The 23,783-nt window shown below is 40.2% G+C and overlaps 1 protein-coding gene across 4 annotated transcripts in view; it reads right to left on the bottom strand.

The window, feature by feature from the left end:
• ECPAS (Ecm29 proteasome adaptor and scaffold) overlaps positions 1-20,385 on the bottom strand; it is a 70,010-nt gene extending 49,625 nt beyond the window's left edge. Inside the window, exons 1-9 of one of the 4 annotated variants that reach the window (XM_087957589.1) lie at positions 20,290-20,385; positions 11,149-11,279; positions 10,520-10,636; positions 8,213-8,331; positions 7,371-7,520; positions 6,094-6,265; positions 5,284-5,423; positions 3,149-3,230; positions 202-321 (exon numbers count right to left, since the gene is read on the bottom strand). In XM_087957589.1, coding sequence (XP_087813715.1) covers positions 202-321; positions 3,149-3,230; positions 5,284-5,423; positions 6,094-6,265; positions 7,371-7,520; positions 8,213-8,331; positions 10,520-10,636; positions 11,149-11,279; positions 20,290-20,320 — 1,062 coding nt within the window. In that variant the 5' untranslated portion in view covers positions 20,321-20,385. Of the gene's footprint in view, positions 1-201; positions 322-3,148; positions 3,231-5,283; positions 5,424-6,093; positions 6,266-7,370; positions 7,521-8,212; positions 8,332-10,519; positions 10,637-11,148; positions 11,280-19,629; positions 20,158-20,289 lie in introns of those variants that run through there. The other 3 variants (XM_087957587.1, XM_087957588.1, XM_087957586.1) reach the window with 3 other exon arrangements.
• Between the last annotated feature and the right edge of the window lie 3,398 nt (positions 20,386-23,783).

The raw sequence follows: 23,783 nt of genomic DNA, 5'->3' as shown, positions 1-23,783 counted from the left end.
GTAGTAAAGCTGGAATGCTGGAGGGGTGTTGCATGTAATTTCAAACATTGCTGCATAAAACAGTTGATAAGCAAGGACCATCTGTGAGCCATGAACTTAAGAATGCTTAACTCCTCATGTAGGGCAATGGGTTACATGTAGTTTGTTAAGTGCTAAATTCACTAAAAATACATTAATGAGACAGATAAAAAAACCTAGTACCTGAATATTTGCAGGAAACATTTCTGCAGCTTGCCTGGAGCGCAAAAGATGTGGGACAATCTTTAACTTCACCCGAGTACTGACAGGATCACGTTTCAGTTCTGGTTTCAGAACAACTCCCTGTTATAAACACACAAATGAATATTTTGAAACAAAAAATGATTAGAAAAAAACTTAAATCACTCCAGGAAAGCAATCACAATGCACACATCAAATCTTTATTATGGTCATTGACCAGAGTAACAATGCACATATAACTACAACGTTTCAAAGCACTGGAACTTTATAAGTTACAAAAAAGAAAGAAAGAAAAAGTACTGAGATTACTAGATATAACTTAGTGTACTCCAGAGGTTCCCAAATGTTCTTGGTTCACGCTGGCTTTAGTGTCTTTTTCATGGTATCCCTAGCAGTTCCCAAACTGCACCATGGAACCAAGGAAAGAGTTGGGATAGCTCCAGTTATTAGGCAGTAAAATGTGCCATTGTATCCCCGTGAGTGTATCCAGTGGTGCCCTAGTTTGAGAACTACAGGTATAGTCAAAGAAAGCCAAGATCCATTCCCAACATGACGAGACAATTATCCAAGATGAGACATCATATATCTAGGTTATCCTACGCTTTGAATTTGCTCTGCAAATGATGCTTGGAAGTGTGAAGAAAGCATTTACCTGAAATGCCTTAAACCAGATGCATCTATTTCAAGGGTTAGAAGGATAGACAATTCTCATTATTTGTAGAGGTTCTGATCCAGCATAAAACTGAATAACAAAACCTGAAATAATGAGATGAGTTTGCTTTTATGGGAACTGGAGGATAAGGTTCCAAAGCCTATAGCCATTGTCTTCCTCCCAGAGCTATCATCTGCACACTATAGTGGATTCATTTTTCATTTTCATTGTTCATTTATAAAAGATCTGAGCTCGTCCAGCTGCAAGACCCCAAGCATCTTCTTTGCAACAGCTAGTTTCAGTGATTAATGGAGGGAACTACCCTCTTTTAATATATGGCTTTTAGGACTCTTCTGCTTTGCATGGTTATTCAATAACCTTACTGCATTCTCTGGACATTACTTAGCAGATGATTTGTACCTGGCTCTAATCACTACAAACAATCTGAAGGTAGCACTAATATCTCTTGGTGTAATAGATCGCATTCAGCCCTCTGGAGGAAATAGTAATAACCAACAGGGTGATTGAGAGACAAGCATAAGCTCTCTGTGGCAGAACTAGCATTCCCCTGCAGTATTAAGATCCCCTCCACGAAGATTGTGAACAAGTTGCATTGAGTCTGAATCAGCAATATGATACAAGCAGACCATCACCAACTGAATACGTCACTCAAGGCCAGCTTCCATGACAAACCATATACAGTAGGGGTGTCAAACTCAAGGTCCATGGGCTGGATCCGGCCTTCAGGGTGCTTAGATCTGGCCTGTGGGGTTGCCCTGAAAACAATGAAGGACCAGCTCACAGTGCCTCTGCCAGTGAAAATGGAGCCTGGGATGACAGTGCGCGGCCCTCACGAGCTCTGTTTTCGCTGGCCGAGTGCTAGCAAAATAAACTACTAGCAAAAGTGGCATTTGATCACATAAGTGACATCAAGCTTGCCATGCCCCCACTGGCCATGCCCCACGACCACCACCGAGGTCAAACACAACCCTGATGCAGCCTGCAATGAAATTGAGTTTGACAGCCCGATATACAGCCTTACAACTTGGCTAACCTCGTGGGAGTTCCTCTGCAACCAAGCTGTATTGCAGAGATACATGCACAAGTGAACTAACTATTAAAAACAAGCACAGTGGTATCTTGGTACTCAACTGCTTTGAAACTCATCAAATTTGGTATTCAACCCATTTTGACATGAAAATTCTGTCCCGATACTCATTGTTTGTTTGCTACTCAACGCACAAGATAAAATTTGTCAGTGCCGGCCGCCTTGCAACTCACTACATTATTCCTTATGGGAAAAATCTGTTTGGTACTCATCATGCCTCCCTGGAACAAATTAACAATGAGTACCAAGGTACCACTCTCACAAAAAAGGAGCAAACATAGATGAAAAATTTTAAGCATGACTGATAAAAAGGGCTGCCTATATTTCAATTTTGCAGCATAAGAGAGTGTTTTTCAGTGGCAGCATTGATACAGAGTGAAGATCTCGATGCATTTTAGAGCCAGTGGGCACATTTAAGAATCTTAAAGAAAGGGGGATGTCTAGCAATTATGTTGTCAAGATAGGTATAGCCTTTCCCACTGTAGCACCCAGGCCGTAAAACTTTCTTTAATACGTTCTTTAATTTTAAAAAAAACACACACCTCATACGATTGTTTTCTTCTATTGGATTTTAGTTTGGACTCAAATTTTGTCTTTCTGCTTTAAGGATTAACAACTTTATCCTTAGTTGTTTTATTTTAAGATGTAGGTTGTCCTCAACTTATGATTGGTTGCTTAACAACTGTTCAAAGTCATGATGGTCCTCAGGGGGGTGGGGGGGTGGGACTTATGACCAAGATTCAAAGTTCTAATGGTGAGGGACCTCTCCTCCGACCCCCAGTCCTATGTTTACACTTTGGCCACTCAGCAACCAGTTTGAATTTATGACTGTTTGCAACCATTAAAAAGGTAGTAAAATGACCACTTTATGACTGTCACAATTTACAATTGTAAAAGGGAGGATCTATTACAGTCATAAATCAAGGACTACCTATACCCAGTTGTCCGGAATAAGGAACAGCAACTCTTTTTTTTCTAGAAAGCATTTTTCTTCCTTTACTTCTAGGTTAATGAAAGAGTAGGAAAAATGTGAATGTAAATAACTCTTTAAATGATATTCTCTACAACAGCAAATAATCCATATTACACAATATGTAATACCAAACGATACACAAAGTGCAAAAAATAGAAAATAAGAAGGAACACAAATTTGGGTAAGCAATTCTTACCTCCTTAGTTTTTAGTGGTATATCCCCAAGGTAAACTTTGTACAGCTTGTTGATGATGACTGGGTTATTCCAGTCAATTAAACTAAGGGAGGAAGGGAAAGAGGGAGAAGAAATTTACTAAAAATCAAATTGATTGACAAAATTCTTTTTTTTTTCCTTCCATATTTTCTCTTTTCAGTAATTGAGCTGCCCAAATGAAAACTTTACTGGTTCTCAGTTAAGCATGTCTGTGGAGATTCTCAATCATCCAGGATATGATTGCCCTAAAGGTGCTTTATTAAAAGGCAAGTGGACTTGTTTTTTTCCTTGAAAATGATTCCTTGAAAACTAAAGAAGCTTCTTGGATGAGAAGCGAAACATTTTCAAGGAAAAAAAACAAGAAAATCCAATTGCCTTTTGGAAAAGCACCTTTGGGACTCATTTGGCCACCTGCTTCTTGCTACCATCAGCTGCCCTCATTACCCTAGCCCTGCCTCTCATATCTGCACCCCCACATACCACTAGGATACCAGCTGGGAACTGATTTCACACTACCTTCTTTTGTGCCAGTGCAAAAGAAGGATCTGGCTAAAATTATGGCATGCAACTGAGGTTTTCTTTTACATGCATGCCTTATTTTCACAAAATAAGACCCTGGATGGAGTACAAATGGAACCCCTGGCTGGCATGTGAATGGAAGCCCTGGCTGAAACATAATCAAAAGTCCTGGCTGGCACATTAATGGAAGTCCTGCTCAGAGCATGAGAGAAGCCCTGGCTGAACTGATGCAAAAGAAGGCGATGTGAAAGAAGGCTCCACTGGTACAATACTGGCATGCATTCCAGGAGATATTATGGTGGGTGGTGGGTGGGCAGGACTAGGCAGCAGGAGCCACTGGCAGCAGGTGACAGGCAGACTTGCCAAAAAAGTGGTCGTAAATGCAGGTGGGGACCAAATGTTGTTCATGTGACTGTAGGGATATTGCAATGGAAAGAACTTCAAGGACCAGTCACAAACTCCTTCATTCAGCACTGACATAACTTCAGTTGCTAAATGAATGGACACTAAGCGAGGACTACCTGTACTGGAATTAGCAATAAGTGCTGTTCATTTGCCTCTCTTGAAAATAATATGTGCTTGGATCTCGGAATTAACTTTTTAAAAAATATCTGTACATTACAATGGTTTTGTTCCCATCTTTACAATCCATTTTTATTTTAATAGACATAGTAGGGAACACTTCTATACTCTTACAAGTCACCAATAGTTACCAGGAACTTGTGGGAACTGGTAATCTAGGTCTTTCCTAGCATATATCTTCAATAATTTCATAAAATATTAACTATGAGGACATTTAGATATACTGTAAATAAATTAATACACTACCTGTTTAGAAAACCACCTTTAAAATTATGACATACCCAATTCTGAAACCCTACAATATGATTAAGTAAAATCACTACACTACTTAGCTTTGATTCACATAAACTGAGAAACTGTTAAAGATTGATTAATGTTCCTGTAAACACTGGTCTTTTAAAGACTCCCCAAACTACTAGAAGCTAAGTGACCATGTGCATAAAATTTGTCTACCCTTATTGAGGTGTTATAAGCTGAACTTACTGTATTTAGGAGCAATGAAGCCATGGACTCAGTTTCATTTTGGAGCTTCCTATAATGAATGAAATCTGAACAGGAACCTCATTCTGCAGATAGCTTAACATCCTTAAAATTCTCCCCAAAACAAGGAATCTTATCCAATCAGATTTTTCAATCATTGGGATTGTGTAATAAGCTAAATATGCTTCGAATCCCTGATCATAAAAGCTTTGGCAGGCTCTTTATTAGCAAATACAGCACTGAAAACTACCCTAATGATAATAATTACCTGCTGAAAAGCAGGTATCTATCAAACCTCAGGAGATACACTATTACCATTCATACTAATATATGGATGCCAATATATCTAGAATAAATGAAGTGCTACTATCATTGTGGTCAAATGTAGAGGTGTCTACGTCCTATCAACTGCAATTTCAAAAATGTGCCATTGTGATAAACAAATTAATTTTGCATTAAATGAAACCAGCCTTATTTTTAAAATTCATAATAAGCCATCACTTTTGTTTTTAAACATCTATATTGTAACCCATTACCTTTGCTTGCTTTTGAGTTCAAGATCTGCTGCAGTGGCTACACTGTGGCGTGTATCACTAGAGGCAATAACCAAATGTATGACAGCTTCAAGCTCAGGCACCTGCTCAGCTTCAATGAACTTTACAATGCCCAATTTACACTGCCCAACAAAGCAGAAAAAAATAAAAATAGTTCAGTACAATCTCATACTTCGTCTACAAAAAGTATACTTTTATTATAATTACAGAGTGATGGAACTGGATAGAGACAGATAGAGAGATAACAAAAAAGCAGAGATGAGGAAATTACGAAGCTAAATACATTACAGAAGGAGAATTCCCAACAACACCAATAAGTCTAAGCAATTGTGAGCCATTATGGGAATTCTGGTCCAACCACTTGTGGTGGGTCAGAAATTTTTAGTCATTTAAAGGGAAAGGGAAAGATTTCCTCTGTCCGCATGGAATGCTATTACCTTCCCACCGAAGTGGTTTAGAATGTTTAAAACAAGATTCTCCAAAATACATCTCATCCCCATAAAAATATGCTGTTTATCATATAGATTACATTATTCAGAGTTTTGGAATGGAGAAACATCATATGCTGATGTTATTTAATTTTACTGCTTTTTAAAAAGTTTTTGTTTTATATTCTGCATTTTATTTCTGTTAACAATCCGAGAAAGATGGAATATAATTTAATCAAATTAGACTACACATGAGAACATCTGGAGACAAATAAAAGTTCACAAGGTAAGTTAATATGCATTATGTTTGGCAACTTATTATAATTAAGCTACTTCCACCCCTTACCCATTATTTGGCTTTTACCTGTTCCAGCTGCTCAGGTGTCCATGGACTGTCTCCAATTACCCGCTTGGCTGCATAAAAGCTCATTCCCGGAGGAGGCTGAGGGATCCCAGATCCTCCAGAACTACTTGATGAAGAGGAACCCTGGCCCACTGGCACACTCTGGCGACTCTGGGATTCATTTAATACATATCTAGAAGAGGAGGGGAGGAAAGTTTATAAAATCCTCTATTAGAAATGGTGAGTGAATGCATCAGTCTATGAGCTTTGCAGAGCTTAAATTATGTCAGTCTGAAAACCAGCCTGAGTTATGGAAACAAAAATTTGAACTTGAAAAAGCAGGATATAAAAATAAGAGATCATTATTTTTTGTCACATTAAAAAAATACTATTTTATCAATTTTGGAGGTATTCTGGAGGCCTTATTCAAAGCTGTCAGGAACCATATACGCTCTGAGGCCTTGACATTATTCATTTCTAAAATTAAAAAAAATAAAGAGAGCCACTTTGGTCTAGAAAGCTGGTGACTGACTATAAGTTCTAGTCCTGCCTTAGCCATGAAATCCAGCTGGATGACCTTGGGCCAGTCACTCTCTTGCAGGCCAACTCATCTCACAGGGTTGCTGTTGTGGGGAAAATAGGAGGAAGAAGGAGTGTTGGATATGTTTGCCACCTTATTTGAAAAAATAATAAAGGTGGAACATAACATAACATTTTAAAAATTATATAAATAGTTAATCAAGACACCAGTACAATAGAATCTATTTCCAGAGACAGATTTGAAAAAGAATCTAGACAGAATAGATTTTAATTAGGCTGTTAACTTGATCACTATTAATTTCTGTCAGTTAAATTTGTATGTCTTTATGCATAGTGGCTCCTAAGATTTGAGGACTTTTACAAGGCTCTGGACCATTTGCTGACATTCTGCCTTGGTTATGTGGTTTCTGACATGTATTTCTAGCAAAAAACACCCATTGGGTATAATGGACTTATTTAAGAATTGTGGCGTTCACTTAATGACCACGACATTTGGTTAACTGCCATTTAATGGCTTATGATCATAATTCCAGGTTTAATTATTAGCCAAGGGCTATCTATAAATGGCTTAAGATGGTTTGTCAACCATCTGATCTGAGACAAAAATATGATTTTCATTAAAAAAAAACCAATAAAAACAAAAATACCCTCTAGAGAATGTCATCAATGGCAGACTATCACTTTAAAAATGAGAGCCTTCCCTCTCCCTTACTAATCTTAGAAGTACTTATCACCTGATAAACTTCATCATTACTTACCCATAAGGCATGAGGAGAACATCCAACATAAAATCCAACAGCAGTTGTACAGTCTTTGGTTTTTCAGCAAGATTAAATGGAGAAGCTGCTTTCAGATGTTCAACAGGATATTTCATGTGAAAAAGTGTTGGTATTAGAAGGTGCATTAGGCTGCAAAACAATTATGTACATTGCAATTATATGTAAGAATCTGCTAAACATCCATAAACATTTTCATTTATTGCTATTTGCATTTTAAAAAACTTTAACTGGGAATTGCAGACAAAGAAGACCGCATAACTTCATGGTTTTCATGAAACCACTGTCCTTTCTTTCATATTTAATAGCTAATTCCAAATGGAACTTATTCAAATTGCTTTGAAATGAATTAAATGGAACTTATTCAAATTGCTCTGAAATGAATTAAATTGAAACTTTAAACATTAAGTAGGCTGGATCCAAGAATTAAGATTTATCTGTATGTCAAAATGTTGGGTGGCAAAAAAGCAAGATATTTAAAATATAACCGTTGCCTAGAAAAGATGGCTGAAACTTGGCATCTTTAGGTCCCAGGAAACAAGATAATATTCAGACAAATCCCTCATTTGTTGGAATTTAAAAAGGAGTGGAGGTTTAGGTCAATCAGACATGCAAGTTTTTATTATTATAGCTTATCTTAATAAGATAAGTCTAGTCTCCCTGTGGAATCTGCCTTGCCATGCTGATACAAAGTAACAGATAGGAACTATGCTATCATTTCTCTGAATGTGTATTTGCAGTCTTTAATGGACAATTTATTAAAAGGAATGATTTTTTTTTTAAAAAAAATAGGCAATGAAAACTTTATGCTCAGAATATTATACCTGTCTTGCTGGGGTTGAGGTTTTCCTTCCATTGCAGTAAGGAGAGTGGGTGCCAGCTCACACTGCTTTTCCACAGGCAAACGAGGGTAACCCATCTTAACATATATTATTGTAAAATTCTGTAAAATGCAAAAATATGTCTGAAAAGAACCACTAAAACAGCCCTACAGTACAATATCCACAAATTTTAAGAAACTTATGACTAAAAATCATTGATAAATACCACTGAAACGTTTACACTGTTCAAGTATTCCAGCTCAGCTAAAAATTTCACAACCTCATTTACTTCGGTAACTTTAGAGAAGTACTCCTGACATGGTAGGAATTGTCTACAGTAGGAAAAAAGAGCACATGGGGTCTGATAGCACCTTTTCCAACTAACGTATTTTATTAAAAAGCATAAACGGCAGTTCACCAAAACTTATTCCTTTGAATTAAATGTGTAACTCAGAAAATGTGCTACCAGATTCCATCTGATTTTTTTACAGTTGACATGGGGAATGGATGTACCAATTTCATAATCAAAAAGTCTTCCTCATACTAGGAGCCTCTTACGCCTGCATTCTAGTGATTGCATTATCTTCCAGTTTCTGACTCCAATCAATGATGACCTTAAAGATGTGGATCCATTATATCAAGGACACTTCTTCTTAGCAATTACCTGAAAAAATTCTAGAAGCAGCTGTTATTAACTGGCCAAAATGTGTATTTCAGTTCATGTCTAAGTATCTGTAACTCCATACTGCACTAATATATTAAAACGTTACCTAGACAATTTTTAAAAAAGAAAAGAAATAAGGTCTTTGTCACTGGAATGGATCGGGTATAAATCTAAAGACATGTACTGAAGGATTATCTTCACCTAAACTTCCATTAAAAATTACACTATTTACATACCTATCTGTATAATATTGATATATTTTCTATGCAATTTGAGAAAAGCTGATATTCAGTAGTAAAGACTTTTGGGCAGAAATCCCAGTTCAATCCACTCAGGAAGCCTTAGTTAAGAAGTACAACAAAACTTTGAGAAACCCACTTCTTCCTGTGCACGCTGATCTTCCTTATCTATCAATTGGCAGGCTTAAATCCAGGAAGCCCTCTCTGGCACTTGCTCAACAGCTGTCTAACAACTTTGACATCAACACACAGTGGAAAGCCAAATGGGCTGCTGAACACCCAATACAGGCAGTTACATAGATGACCCTACACAAAAGGTGCCAGGTTTTGACTTTCCTTGCCAGTATTGGTCAACACTGAACAGGATCCGTACCCAACATAGTGTCTGCCAGGACTTATTGTTTAAGGGGGGGGGGTCTTGTCTCTACCCCTCAGTGTGAATGTGGTGCTCCTCAACAAAATATCCATCACATTGTGTCTGAATGTCCATAAGACCTTACACCAGCCCAATGTCTGATTTTTTTCAACAAAGACCACCCTGTTCTTGAATGGCTGAGTGCACTAGACATTAACATTTAAATCAGTATAAGTCCATGTATTTGCCATACGCTAAATATATCAGGTAAGTTGGAAAAGATACAGAAACTATCAGTGGCTAAATGCACACATCTGTTGAGTGGACCAGCCACTGCAGTTTTAAATCATGGCTTAATGTGTTGCATAGACTCCACCAAGTGTGATTTATTTCATGTTATAATTGTATAATCCATGGCTTAGAGTGATGTTTGAACCAAGTGGGGTAATGGTGCAGTTCACATACATTACACCAAAATTATACTAATTATAATTTAGCGTACATGAACCAAATTAGTGTGGTGACAATCCATAACCCTAACATTACTGTTTAACTCTACCAATTCTCAGTAAAGCCACAATGTCTTTTTTGTAATATGTTATGTGTAAACTTAAACTGCAAGGACAGAGCATTAACATTAACTTGTTAAACAGAACATTTCCTAATGAGATGCTCATTTAAATTGAGATTTAGTTATTGGCAAGAACATTAAATGTATATGAAAATAAAACACTCAAAATATTTTGTTTCTATCCATTTCAATGCACTGTTTAAATATGACAAATGGGTGTAGTTACATGTAAACATTCATTAAAACACAGTTGCAGTGTTCAAGGGTTACATTTAGGAAAGCACTTTCCAGCAGCTACAAGCCAGAAAATCATCCCTCTCTTTATCTGCTGTTTATACAGTAGGTTTATTATTCTAAAGCAGGACAAAGAATACCTAGGCAGGAGATAACCAGCTGTCATACTTAAGCACAATGTGCAAAAACAATCTTAGAATTAATCTTAGAATTCATGAGTAAAATTCTTTAAGAAGAAAGGACTTACTGTAACAAAGGAGACAGCAGAAGGATCTTGATATTGGACTAACAAAGTCTCCACTGGAAGTTGGATTTTTGGACGACTTTTGATTCGTTTGTTCAGATGAACTAACAATTCCATAACCTAAAAAGAAAAGAAAAACCATTCCTACATTTTATTGATCTAGGTTTTATTTCCCAATTGTGAAATATAATAAATAAAAGTTATCTATATTATCAAATGCCCCTATTTGTCTTTCCATTTGACCTTTCACAGAAAAAAGACCAACTGAATATATTATTTGGATCTGAATGTGAAAAAGAATTACAAGGTAACAATATTTTCAATGACTTCAAGGAATATATTATTATGATATACAGCTTCCAGCTTGATGGGAACACAGGTTATCCAAACAAGGTCAGATCTGGAGAGTACTTGTATAGAAAATCATCACACAAACTCTAGACTGGTACGGGCAGCTGAAAATGCACCCTGGATGAAAGCAATAGTTTTGTACTGAAAAGGACATGTTTTCATCAAGTGACCATGAGTTAAATTAGTCTCAAAGGACTCTCTATCTATATATAAAACCAACACGGGAGGATTTTAAAGCACTTTGTGTTTGACAGACTTTGGCATACAGATAATATTCATACCTTTTTACGTACTCCTTCCTGTGTACTGGAAAGTTTTAAAAGAACAGGGGGAAGGAATTTGGATATAATATTCTGCAATTGCTCATCTGTTTCTGCATGGCCAAGACGCAAGAATACACGTTCAAGCTGATCTAAAATAAAGGAAGAAAAACTGGTCTATAACTAACAGCAAACAGTTCAAACAGCAACGTCATACCAGCAAGCTCAGCATTAAATAATGGCTTAGTTCTCAATTGGTTTTACTAATGATCTTATATTGAAAGGTCACCCTGCATGTCATGTGTGTTTTACACAGATGCAACACATATTTAATATCAGAAAATATAGGGAATTATTTATTAAATGTATATGCCACCCACCTCCCTGTCTAGTGACTCTTTGTTTTGTTCAAGTGAAAAGAGACCCATCTGCTTCTAATTTGATCACTCTAGTTTGCTGAGTGATCAAATTACATATGCAACATTGTGTGAAGGTTTGCTAAACAAGTAAGACTGAATCACACTTAGAGCATAAAAACTCTGATACTGCTTTTGGGTCACATACTTTTTTCTTCTTTTACACAAATCATAATGTATTCTATTAAATGCAAATTTTAATTCATGAAATAAGTGCTACCTGATCAATCAAACAATGAAAATTTTAATCAAACAGATGATGGGCTCAGGATACATTGTTTAATGAACTCAGATTTTGGTGAACAATTGTAACACCGGCAGTACAATAGAAAAATATTTGTTTTTTGGTACTCAATGTATCAAAAGACAAGTCATGTATAATATGTATGTATTAGATCTGCATATTATTGAGAAGTAAATATGCAAAATTTAAATCAAAATCAGTTAATTACCTTATTTTTTTATTACACATCACACTGCCTTCAGTTATATCATTTAATTCTCTGGGAACATTCAATCTAATGAAGCTGTGTTTCCTCTTTTTTTTTTTTAAGAACATACACATTTTTTTCCTTATAAAGAAAGCAATTTACGTATTTGCAAAGTGTATCACTTACATTCAGAAATAATCATTTCATGTTATAATATAGTACTTCCCAATTCTAGATTATTAGACTGCAGATGTCATGCTCCTGGTGGAGACTGACTCTGAGGGAGAGGAGGAACAGCTGACAGGGAGTGGAAGTGTGGCTCCAGAGGTGATGGAGGAGGCTGGGGAAGGGCAGAGGCCAGCTGAGCAGTCAGAGGAGGACCCAGGCCCATCCCCTATCCATCCTAGTGCACCAGGGAGGAGAGGATAAGGGAGAGACGTGGTCTCCTCAGGAGGAGAGGGCCTTGATCCTCTTCATGGGCTGCAGATGTGACAACTGAATAAGAGTTTGGACCTGCATACTGGCAAATGCTGGAAACAAATCGTGTAAATATCTCTAGTTTATAGTTCCTCTCTGAGTTTGGCATCCTTCTCCGTATGTGTTATCTGTGGACATCCTCCAGCCCTTATCTTGCCTGGTTTGTGTTGCTTTTTTCCTCCTTCTTGTAACTATGTGGGAGTTGTTTTGTCTTCAGATATTTGCAGCTTGGAAGCAAACTGAAGGAATAAAAGGGGCTTCACCTGTTTTCTGTGACTATGTTTGTTTTGTATCTCACCCTGGGTCATCACAGCAGAACTCCGTGAACCATAGTTCTGTTTATACAGGTAGTCCTGCTTTTCACGCAGCATGCGCATTAGAAACTGGAAGACCAGGTAGCCTGTGCACATGCGCACACCGGGAAACTAAGCTTCTGGTTTCTGGTACTCCCGCATGTCAGGGAGCTGCTCTTCTGGTTTCCGACACATGCGCCAGCTCCGTTTCGGCACTTGGTGCCGAAAAGGTTAGCCACCACTGTGCCTAGGGTAATTGGAAAAATGCAAATTGTCTTACTCTGAGGTAGCTTGCACAATCTACCTTGAATTGCTCAATGTATCATGCTGTGACATCCAGGGATGATTATAAACACCAAAAAACATTTATTTCTTACTATGCTTAAGACAGACACAAACCAGATGAAACTACTCCAAGCCAAATTTCAGAAGTGGAAGGGAAGCCAGGGTCATTTGAAAGTGAACACAAACCCAGTCAAAATATACTGTACAGGCCTCATTTCATTATTTTTTTAATGACTTAACCAGGATAATGGATTTCGGAGACTTCTAATATATTTTGAGTTAAAATATACAGAATTCTACAGTAAGAGGAATCAATTTATTCAAAAGTAAACAGAATATATATATATGCTTGTTTCAGAAATTAAAATTAAGTCTGCTACAGCAAAAGTACGGGAGAAAATAAATATGGTATCTAAAGTCCAATAGCATTCATTTAGAAAACAAAATATCCTAGTTAAAGTAGGGAAGGAAATTTGAATATGGTGTGTGTGTTTTCCAAGGCACAAGGTTATCTTGACAGGAAAAATGAAAGTTCTCCAACACAATACACACAAGATGGTAATCATAAAAGATCAAAGTGACAACATAAATGGATCTGAGTAATTCATAAACATAAATTATTCCATTCTAATCTGATCAGAAAATATATTTTAGCCATACTAGGAGTATGAAAAAACAAAATATGGTCTGGCTTATGACAAAATGAGTCTTAAATCTGAGACTGGTTATATGACTTACAATTTCAAGGCATATAAAGATATTCAGTTTCATATAGCATCTACGTATGCTAAACTTCCAACTGCTTGTAGTAGTAATTTTTATTTCAAAACTTTAATGTAACAGCATCTCTAGCTTAACCATACAAACTAGCATAAAACCATATTTCAGCAACAAAACCATAGTATGAGTACTTATCTTCATTTTTCCCGTTGCTGTACCAAAACTAACTGTTAAATTTTAAACTGTACAAAATTATGGCAAATTTACCCAACCTTCTATCTGTACTGTATTGTCATTAAACCACATAGTTAATAGGTAGTCCTCACTTACTGACTGCCTCATGCAGTGACTGTTCAGTTACAATAGTACTAAAAAAAATAACTCTGCAACTGATTGTTGCATTTGCAATCACGGCACATCCACCAATAACACAGTAGCCATCATGTGCTTTGTAACAGGTGTGCATTTATGAGCACTGCAATCATGATTGCTATTCATGTGCTTCACAACCAGCACACATTTTTCCTTGTGACAAGCAGAGTTAATACAATGCAGCAAAACTGTAAGCTCAGTAGCTTACTGATTCACTTAGCAACTGTTTCACTTAATGACCAAAGGGATAGTAAAATTATAAGTCCAATCACAGTCTTGTAATTTTCTACTTAGCAACCAGACTGACAATCCCAACTGTAGGTGGTTAGTAAGGACAACCTGTAACCACCACAGCAGGAAAATACTATGTCTAGTGTATGGTTGGAGAAAACAGTATTACAGCGTAAGTTTATTCAGTTAAAGGCATGACATGTTAACAATTACAAATACACAAGAGTGAAAGATGTGGTTGTGGAGATAGGAAAATTTTTCAGGGAATTGTTTGAATTGTGTATTATTTAAAATATGATATTTTTACTTTCAAAAGAGAATCCCATTTTATTTTATTTTTAACTTATTCATTGTATCTGTTTTTATTCAATCAAACACTGAGACAATTTCTTACTTATTTCTTAGTTTGAGTAATAAAATACCTTTATTTTATTTATAGAGAAAAACATAGTTTGAAATTTTTGAAAGAAAGAAAGAAACTAAGAGAAAATAAAGGGCTATAGGCAATATGGGAAACTTTTCAAAAATGGAAGAAAATACTGATCTGATAAATAGACAAAAGGAGGAACAGGTCCTTCCCAACTTACAATCACAATTGAGACTAGAATTTCTGTTATTAAGCAAGGCAGTTGTTGTTCTATGAGTTTCACCCAATTCTACAATTTTTGCTGTGATTGTTAAACGAATCACTGCAGTTGTTAAGTGAATCATGAGATTGTTAGGAGAATTCAGTTACCCCAAAGACTTTGTTTGTCAGAAGTCAGCTGGGAAGGTTGCAAATGATGATCACATGATTCCAGGAAGCGGCACCTGCCAGAGAAACATGCCAATTGCCAGGCACCTGGGTTTTGGTCATGTGGGGTTACTGTAACAGTTTTAAATGTGATGACTGGTTGTAGGTCACTTTTTCAGTGTCACTGTAACTTTGAACGGTCGCTAAATGAATGGTTGTAAGTCAAGGACTACCTCTAGTGAAAAGTGCCATGAACCGATTTGAGCAGGGAACAATAAATATCAATAGAAAGTAAACTTAGAGGAAACAGAAAACCGTTTGGATGACTTCCAAGTGCAATATACCTCTTCTTCCTCCATTGGAACAATGACAAAATCTGGAATCTATTGTGTGGATTGAAATAGGCTTAGAAAAAAATGGAAAAAATAGGGGAAATGTAAGGATTTCCTTCCCCAGTTTTTCCCCAAAGGCTTTCTCATATCTAGGTTAACACCTTTCTTCACCAATGTTGTTCCAGGTTTCCAAACTTCACAAATCCAAATGTAAGGATTTTCTTCACCACTGTTGTCCCAAATCTGTAATAGCATGGCACGTATACTTTTTTCTTTTTTTTTAAGGTCTCTACTGCATACAGTTATAGACTGAAATAATTGCTTCTTGATATTTGATTAAGATTAAAGATAGTTCCCATGCTACAAGCATTAGGCTGTTCCCAATTGTCTACATAAACAGATATACTTCCATTGGGGTACCAGCATCTATAGATGTATTAATGATTATTTTATTTATTTACAGTTTTTGTAGCCTGGTCCAGTCATAACGTTGGATAGAATATAACGAAGTAATAATAATACAATCAATATCTGCCAATCCCAGATCCTTGGGAAGGTGGATAAAAATGTCAAATCCATTCTGAACATCTGGCTAACAGTGGGATGAACCATAATTGATGTAACTCAAAACTGAAAACATAACAAAACGTATTTTTTTGAAATCACCTTCCAAAGTGCATGAAGCTCCACAAGTAGTACAACATGAGAATCACAATCCCCAAAAGACAGCCTTCTTGTCCTTAACCTCCTGTATGTGAAGTAACTGGGAACTTTCTTGTGATGTTCTTACTGGCTTGGCAGATTTAATCTTAGCTACGCAGGTGGTACCTGATGTAATCTGATGTCTTGCAAAGTACTAAATTAATTGCACAAGGCTTTATGGACAGGGCTAGAAGAATTGTTCTGCACAACTATAGTATTTTTACAATATTAGAATCCTTTATTAGCATAGGTTAATAGATGTTACCTTTTAACATTTGCTTAAACTAATTAGAAAATGGGGAAAAGTATTTTCTTAACAATTTTGGAAATAAACAAACAAAAAAGATGTGCTGTCTTTCATGCTATCCAAACTAGTCTTCCTGATTCCTCCCTAATGGTCTACCATGTCCACAATTCCAAATCAGAACAGATTTTGACTACGAAGTAGGAATCATGGCCAACAGATTTGAAAAAGCTACTGTCAAACATTCATACTGTCAAGCATTCACTAAATTTCTCAATATTCTTTGTTCATGTATGGTGCAAAATCATGCAAATTTAAAGAGAAGAATTACTCAAGATCGGATAGTATTTATGCCAAATAAAGAAGTCAAAAACATTTATTAGAGTACTGGAGATGCTTTATCCAAGCATCAAAGACACTATAATTAAAGTTCAATTGTTCCTTGTCCAAAAACATTTAATTCCATCAAGTGCAATGGTATTTTCTCCTAAACTATTGCATAATCTTGTAATTTCATTAGTACCTCTTCCATACATATATACAAGTGAATTTAGGCCACTCCCAATCCAGCCTCTTTCACAATTATAGACTGAAATAATAGCTTCTTGATATTATGGTTCATCCCACTGTTAGCCAGATGTTCAGAATAGATTTGACATTTTTATCCACCTTCTCAAGGATCTGGGATTGGCAGATATTGATTGTATTATTATTACTTCGTTATACTCTATCCAACGTTATAACTGGACCAGGCTACAAAAACTGTAAATAAATAATCATTAATACATCTATAGATGCTGGTACCCCAATGGAAGTATATCTGTTTATGTAGACAATTGGGAACAGCCTAATACTTGTAGCCTGGGAACTATCTTTAATCTTAATCAAATATCAAGATTGTGTTGTGGGTATAAAATTGAGAAAAGGGCCTAATACATATAGTTCTCGATTTAGGAGGACTACCTGTATGCTACTATGCCTAGCCTTCTTGAACTCTGTAGGCTATCTAGGCAATAAATAACTGCACCTTTTGATATGTTTGATATTTGTGTAATATAGACATGAGTATTTTTGATACTATACTCGTATGTATATATTACACACACACACGAACAAATATATGTGAGTGCACACATATGTGTATGTGTTTGGGTATGTATATGTATGTTCAGGTAGTCCCCAACTTATACCAGTTCACTTAGTGACTGTTCGAAGTTACAAGGGCACTGAAAAAAGTGACTTATGACCATTTTTCACACTTATGACCATTGCAGCATCCCCACGATTATATGATTTACATTTGGATGCTTGACAACTGGTTCATATTTATGATGGTTGCGGTGTCCTGGGATCATGTGATTCTCCTTTTGCAACCTTCTGACATGCAAAGTCAATGGGAAAGCCAGATTCACTTAACAAAGGTGTTACTAATTTAACAACCACAGTGATTCACTTAAGAAACGTGGGGAGAAAAGTCGCAAAACGGGGCAAAACTCAACACATTTCTCACTTTGCAACATAAATTTGGGGCTCAATTGCGGTCAGAAATCGAGGACTGCCTGTATTTATGTCTGCATGCCTGCACACATACGCACACCCAAGCTTGCCTCAGTGGCAAAGCCTATAGTCATTTCCTGTCACAAAGAAGCATTTCCCGGCCATACCACGCCTCACCCAGCGAGGCTTCAATACCTTAGATGTGGAATGGGAAGTGGGAGCGCCACATTTGGAAAGGCCAAGAGGGTCGGCGAGAGGGAACCGGCAAAGATCCGTCCCGAAGCGGACAACCCACCCTCTGCACTTGCAACACCCAACTTCCATCCCCTGCCCGGGAGGGGTGAGGGGACGGGGTGCAGGGAAGACACGTCGGAAAGACCGACCGTCGCCAAATTGGGCACTGCACAGAGCGGAGGGCCTCTCCTCTTCCCCTGCCTGCAACTCAAAAACACCCCGCACGGTTCTCCCAAGGCCGGACTCTAATCCCACCCCCCCCAACCGCCGGGGGCAAAAGCAAAGTCACGACGGGGCCTGCGCTTTCCACCAGATTTAAGAATCCGACTTTGAGAGGGAGGGAGGGAGGAAATCTGGAATTCCCTCGAATGAAGGGACAGGCCGGGGTGGGTGGAGGGGAAATCCCGCCCTTCTCGCAAGGACGAAGCTCCTGTACCCACATAGCTTTAAAGGGGGAGGAAGGGCTGTGTGGGGTGGAGTGTGTGTGTGTGTGTGTGTGTGAGTTTGAGTGTTACCTGATCCGAAGCGTCCCACACCCACATATGTTTCAAAAGGGTGGGGAGCGAGAGAAGGAAGGGTTGTTTGGAGTGGGGGGGAAGGGGTTGAGACCCTTAGTGCCTGTACCCACATATCTTTTAAAAGGGTGAGGGAGCCGGGAGAAGGAAGACATGTGTGGGATTGTGTGTGTGTAATACACTGACCCAAAGCGCCTGTATACACATATCTTTAAGGGGGGGGGGACGCGAGAGAAGGAAGGGTTGTGTGGAGTGGGGGGACAGGGTTGAAACGTACCTGTACCCACATATCTTTAAAAAGAGTGGGGGAGCGGGAGAAGGAAGAGATGTGTGGGATGGTGTGTGTGTGTGTGTGTGTGTGTGTAAAACTCTGACCCAAAGCGCCCCTATACACATATCTTTAAGGGGGGGGAGCGAGAGAAGGAAGGGATGTGTGTTTGTGTAAAACAGTGACCCAAAGCGCCCGTACCCATATCTTTAAAAAGGGGGGAGCGAGAGGAGAAAGTGATAGGTGTGTGTGTGTGTGAGAGAGAGAGAGAGAGAATCAGTGATCGAAGAGGCTAATTTGGAGGACGGGGTCGTCCCCTCTTCCCACCATCCTGAAGCTTTTTAATGTCCACTTCCTAATATGACTCTGCAACAACCGAGGCCTAATGGCCGGGGCTCCTCCTCACCCTTCCCCCTCTCCCGATCCTGCATCGCCTATGAACCAACCAGCCTTCCCGTCCCCCCCTCCAGCTCTCTCCGTGTGTGTGTGTGTGTGTGTGTGTGTGTGTGTGTGTGTGTGTGTGTAAAGGTCCCTCCGGGCCCCTTTCCGAGGTCTCCCCATAGCATGGGGGGGGGAGGAATTACACCATCCCCGAGAGAGGCCCGGGGGTGCTTCCCGAAGGCCGGAGCACGCGCTTAGAAAGCCGATCCGTTAAAAGAAAGGATTCACAACGCTCGAGGGGGACCACATCACCCCCTTTTTCTCCGGGTCCGCACGAACAATGTCCTCCCCGCCGCCGGATCCCCACTTACTGAGCTCGTCTTGAGCAGCAGAAGCGGCCGCAGCCATGTTGTCAGCTGGGAAGAGAAGGCGAGAGAAGGCGGCTTTAAGCCGGCAGTTCTCCAGCTAGGCGATGGAGCCGAAAGAGCGGAGGAGAGGGCGACCTGGGGGGAGAGGGGGGCTTCCGTCCTCCTTGGCCTTCAGCCCCCTTCCTCGAGGCTTCCCCCGCGACTGAGCTGCCAGAGAAAGGCGTCCGTGGAGGAGAGGGGGGGGGAAGGCCGATGGCTGATTTCTCTCCTCCCTCCTCTGACTCTCCCCTCAAAACGCCAACCGCAGTTGAGAGGCACGCAAAGCTTAAGTAACCTTGCAAATCTCTTCTTTCCTGCTTGCATCGGCTTCGTGCATATATGCACTCCACCCTCTCTCCCTTTTTAACTTTTACTTTTTACAGCTTGAAAAAAGAACGGGGCGGCGATCGTGTCCAGCTCCTTCTCTTTTTATCGCCTCCTTCTTGGACACAGCTACAATGGTGTCTCCTTTGGCGAACCAAGCTTACAGCCCCACGTTGGAGCCAAGGCACATTTAAAAAAAAAGCGCCCCTCCGTTCATCGTTAGTGATCTACGACCCCCCCCCCCATTCATTCATTTTCTCCATCGATACTTTCCCGAGAATGCCGCTGAAAGGAAATTACCTGAATCCATGCTGACCTCCATGATTGGCATATGTGTACACACTCACACACACATGCACACACACACACACACATACACCCGTTCCCCCCCCCCCCCAAGGGGTGGCGGAGAAAGGATCAGCATTTTTTTTAATGAGAGTTTCTCCCCCTATCTGCAGAAAGTATTTCTAACAAGCTGACTCATTCCTACCTTAAAAGGTGTTCAGTTAGGTTGGTTTTAGAAAAACCTGAGATAATTTTCATGCAGAGACATCCTAAATATATGCTATCTATTCGGGCCAAGTACTCAGTAGCTGAACAACGTTCAAGCAGAGATATACTTTACCTTTTTTCTGCTCAACATTCAATACATATGCATAAATGTGTACTGTATAGGGAAAATAGGGATATTTAGACAACTAGGAAACTGGTCATTTTAGATCTCCAAAACAGGGCTGTTGTCGATGTCCTAGCAAACCTGGGATGCAAAAATCCTAATGACTGCTAGATGGTGGAAAAACTCATTTTATTGCCACCTAGCTATCCAGGTTTTGCAATGGTATAAATGTGGTAACTCTTATGTGAAGAAAGGTCTGATGTATTTCTAGAAATCTCTTGCAAGAATGCAGGGTGTTCCATTCAAAATGAGCCAGCAGCCCCAGGCAGTAAAATCCTTGCAAAGCAAAGCAATGTTGGTGTATTGTTTGTTAGTTAAATTTTTATGCTGCCCATCTCACTGTTACAATGACTCTTAAGAGGCTTACAATATTGTACATCCTGTGCAGTTTGTCTTGTAATACTTAAGCTATACTATGCCATTGGGAGACGTTCTATCAGCATTAGTTGAAGGCAATTGGGGCATAGAGAAAGGTACTGTCCATGTTCATACATGTGCGATCCCAGGAAGTGATGGTAAGGGCAAGAATACATAGCAGTTGTCTTACATATAGCATTTTGCCTATAGCCATAAATTGCTAAGTCTGTACTTGTGGATTATTTCTCATCTCAGTAGCTGCTGTATTTCACTATCTTGACTCATCTTGACATTTGCGTAGTTCATCTCTATATACTTTCTGAAGTCTGTTAGCTAAGGACTAAATGGTTCAAGGCTATGTGGTTGTCTGAGTTGGACCACCACAGGTTTGAAGCAGAAAGAAGTAAAAGAAATTTCTTTTGGCTCTCGTTCCTTGTTAATTCACCACCTAGGATTAAAATCTCATATCCAAAAAGGTTGTGCCTGCTACAGACATAAATGATTGGTGCCATGTCTTTGTTGCAACTAGGATTATTGATTGATTAACCATCAATCAACAATCCTAGGCTTAACCCATATTTTTTGGGGGGTGGATGGGAAGAAGACAAGACAGCCTAAATAAGTGGCCATACACATAGTCCTCAATTCATGACTGTAATGGAGCCTGACACATGATTGCCTCGCTTAATGATTCTCACCCCTCTTCTCTCTGTTGTTGAACTTTATCTATTCTTTCTCAGGGGAAAACTGCCAGTCTGGGAAGATTCATATGAAATAGGTAACACAACATTAAAGCAGCTGATTTAAATTCTTCAGGTGTAGGTGTAATTATTCACACTTGATTCCTGGGAGATCTAGCACAGGCATAGCTCACTTGCCCCAGGCCTTTCAAGGCCTCTCCCATCCCAAGGCATCCCTTCTCATCCCTTGGGTGCCTGTGGGCCTGCTTTCCCCCCATCAAACCAGATCCCCCACAGACCTTGAGCCTGCTCCCTATCCCACTGCTCCCTATCCCACTCTTTTTCCTGTCCCCCTGCCCCCATCACTGATCATGTACTTATCTTTGGAAGATCTTTGGAGCTGGAAAGAAAAGCAGACTGCTCCATACACCGGCATCCTTGGGCCACTAGTTCTGTCCCAGAAACAGGCGCTATTTTGGATAATTAATTGTGATCAGTACAAATTATAATCAATTGGTGGTGTTTAGCCATTTGGGAATTGCAGGCAAAGGAAGTTACAGTATGCTACCTGGTAACAAGGAGACACAGCTGTCACCAGTTTTAGAAGGTGAGGAGTCTGGACTGCCACTCGCCTCCCAGTTCAAGAACTGACTGTGTGGAGAGGAGAGCAGAGCAAAAGCATTCTACAAGGGTCCTCACCTGAAAGGAACTTTGCCCTCCCAAATGAGCAATATCAAGGTTACTTCTATTTAAGAAGAGTGGTGTGCTTAAGCCCCTCTGTTAGAGATAACCTAGACCAGGGGTGGGCAAACTTTTTGGCTCGGGGGCCGCATTGACTTTTAAAATTTGACAGACGGGCCGGGTCAGCACAAGATTTTTTGGGAATCGCCCCCCCCTTCCCCCCTTCTCCTCCTTCCTCCCTCGGAGGCCCCTGAGTCAAGAGTTGCTACCGCCGGTGCGGCTCCGCGGGCTCCAGTCCCGCGTTGCCTCGGGAAGGGAAAGGCAAAAGGAAGAGCCGTGGCGGTGCTTTGCAACGGGAGCAGCGGCACCGGAGGCTCAGGCTCAGCGGCTCCTGGTTTTGCCTTTTCCTTCCCAAGGCAACGCGGGACTGGAGCTGCACGGAGCTGCGCCGGCGGCGTAGCAACTCCTCACAGCCCCAGCCAGACACCTGAGTGGAGCCCGGGCGAAACTGCCTGTTGCTGCTGCCGGAGCACCGCTGGGTCGCCTCCTCCAAGCAGCTCACCCGCCCGCCAGGCTTCCCTCTGCCGCGGCTCGGGCCAGGCGTGAGCGCCCGCGAGTTAAAAGGAAGCCGAAAGTTGCTGGGAAGTTGCTCGGGTGCTGGGAGCAGGCTTTTAAAGTGCCGCCCGAGCAGGACCGCCGAGCTGGGAAACGGGCACCAAGGCAGGGCAAGGCTCCACCAGCAGCGGCCTAGCTTTAGGTGGCTCCAAGCAGCCTGCCCCGCCCGCCGGGTGGAACCTTTCCCGCTCCTCGGCGGGAAGACGCTCCAGCCTGCAAGCTTTGCCTTTGCAAAGTTTAAGCCTGGAAGCCCCGGAAAAAAAGGGGATCGGGGACTCACCTTCAGAGAGGTCGCACTCGAAGGTGATTTCGAACTCCCAGCCGAGGCCTTTGCAAATTTCTTTTCTTTCCTACCCCTAGATCGCTCCGCACTGTTTTGCAGCTTTGGGGGCCACGCGACACAGGGCAATACGCCACACCCAGCGATTTTTTCAGGGGCGGGCCAGATTGGACAGACCAATGGCAGTTATTTTTTTCAGGGGCGGGCCGCATTGGACAGACCAACGGGCCGGATGTGGCCCCGGGCGTAGTTTGCCCACCCCTGACCTAGACTGTCCATTGACCCAGACTTTGTGTGTCTTGCCTCTCACTTTGAATTCTTGTGGTTTTTTTTTTACTCTGGACCTGGACTGGTTACCAACTCTGCTATGATATTTGGACCTTTGGACTCCCCACCACCACTGCCCTTGTGTTTGAGGTTTTGGATTTGGACTCTCAATCCCAAGGCAAGTTTGCTGGACTTGTGGGGGACTTAATTTCCTTTGCTTGTGTGTGCATATTTGCAC

This window comes from Notechis scutatus, chromosome 2 (genome assembly GCF_049901735.1).
Source record: "Notechis scutatus isolate UNSWTSFEM ecotype Mainland chromosome 2, rNotScu1.2, whole genome shotgun sequence".
Classification (NCBI taxonomy): domain Eukaryota; kingdom Metazoa; phylum Chordata; class Lepidosauria; order Squamata; family Elapidae; genus Notechis; species Notechis scutatus.
This window is presented reverse-complemented; position numbering and strand designations above follow the sequence as displayed.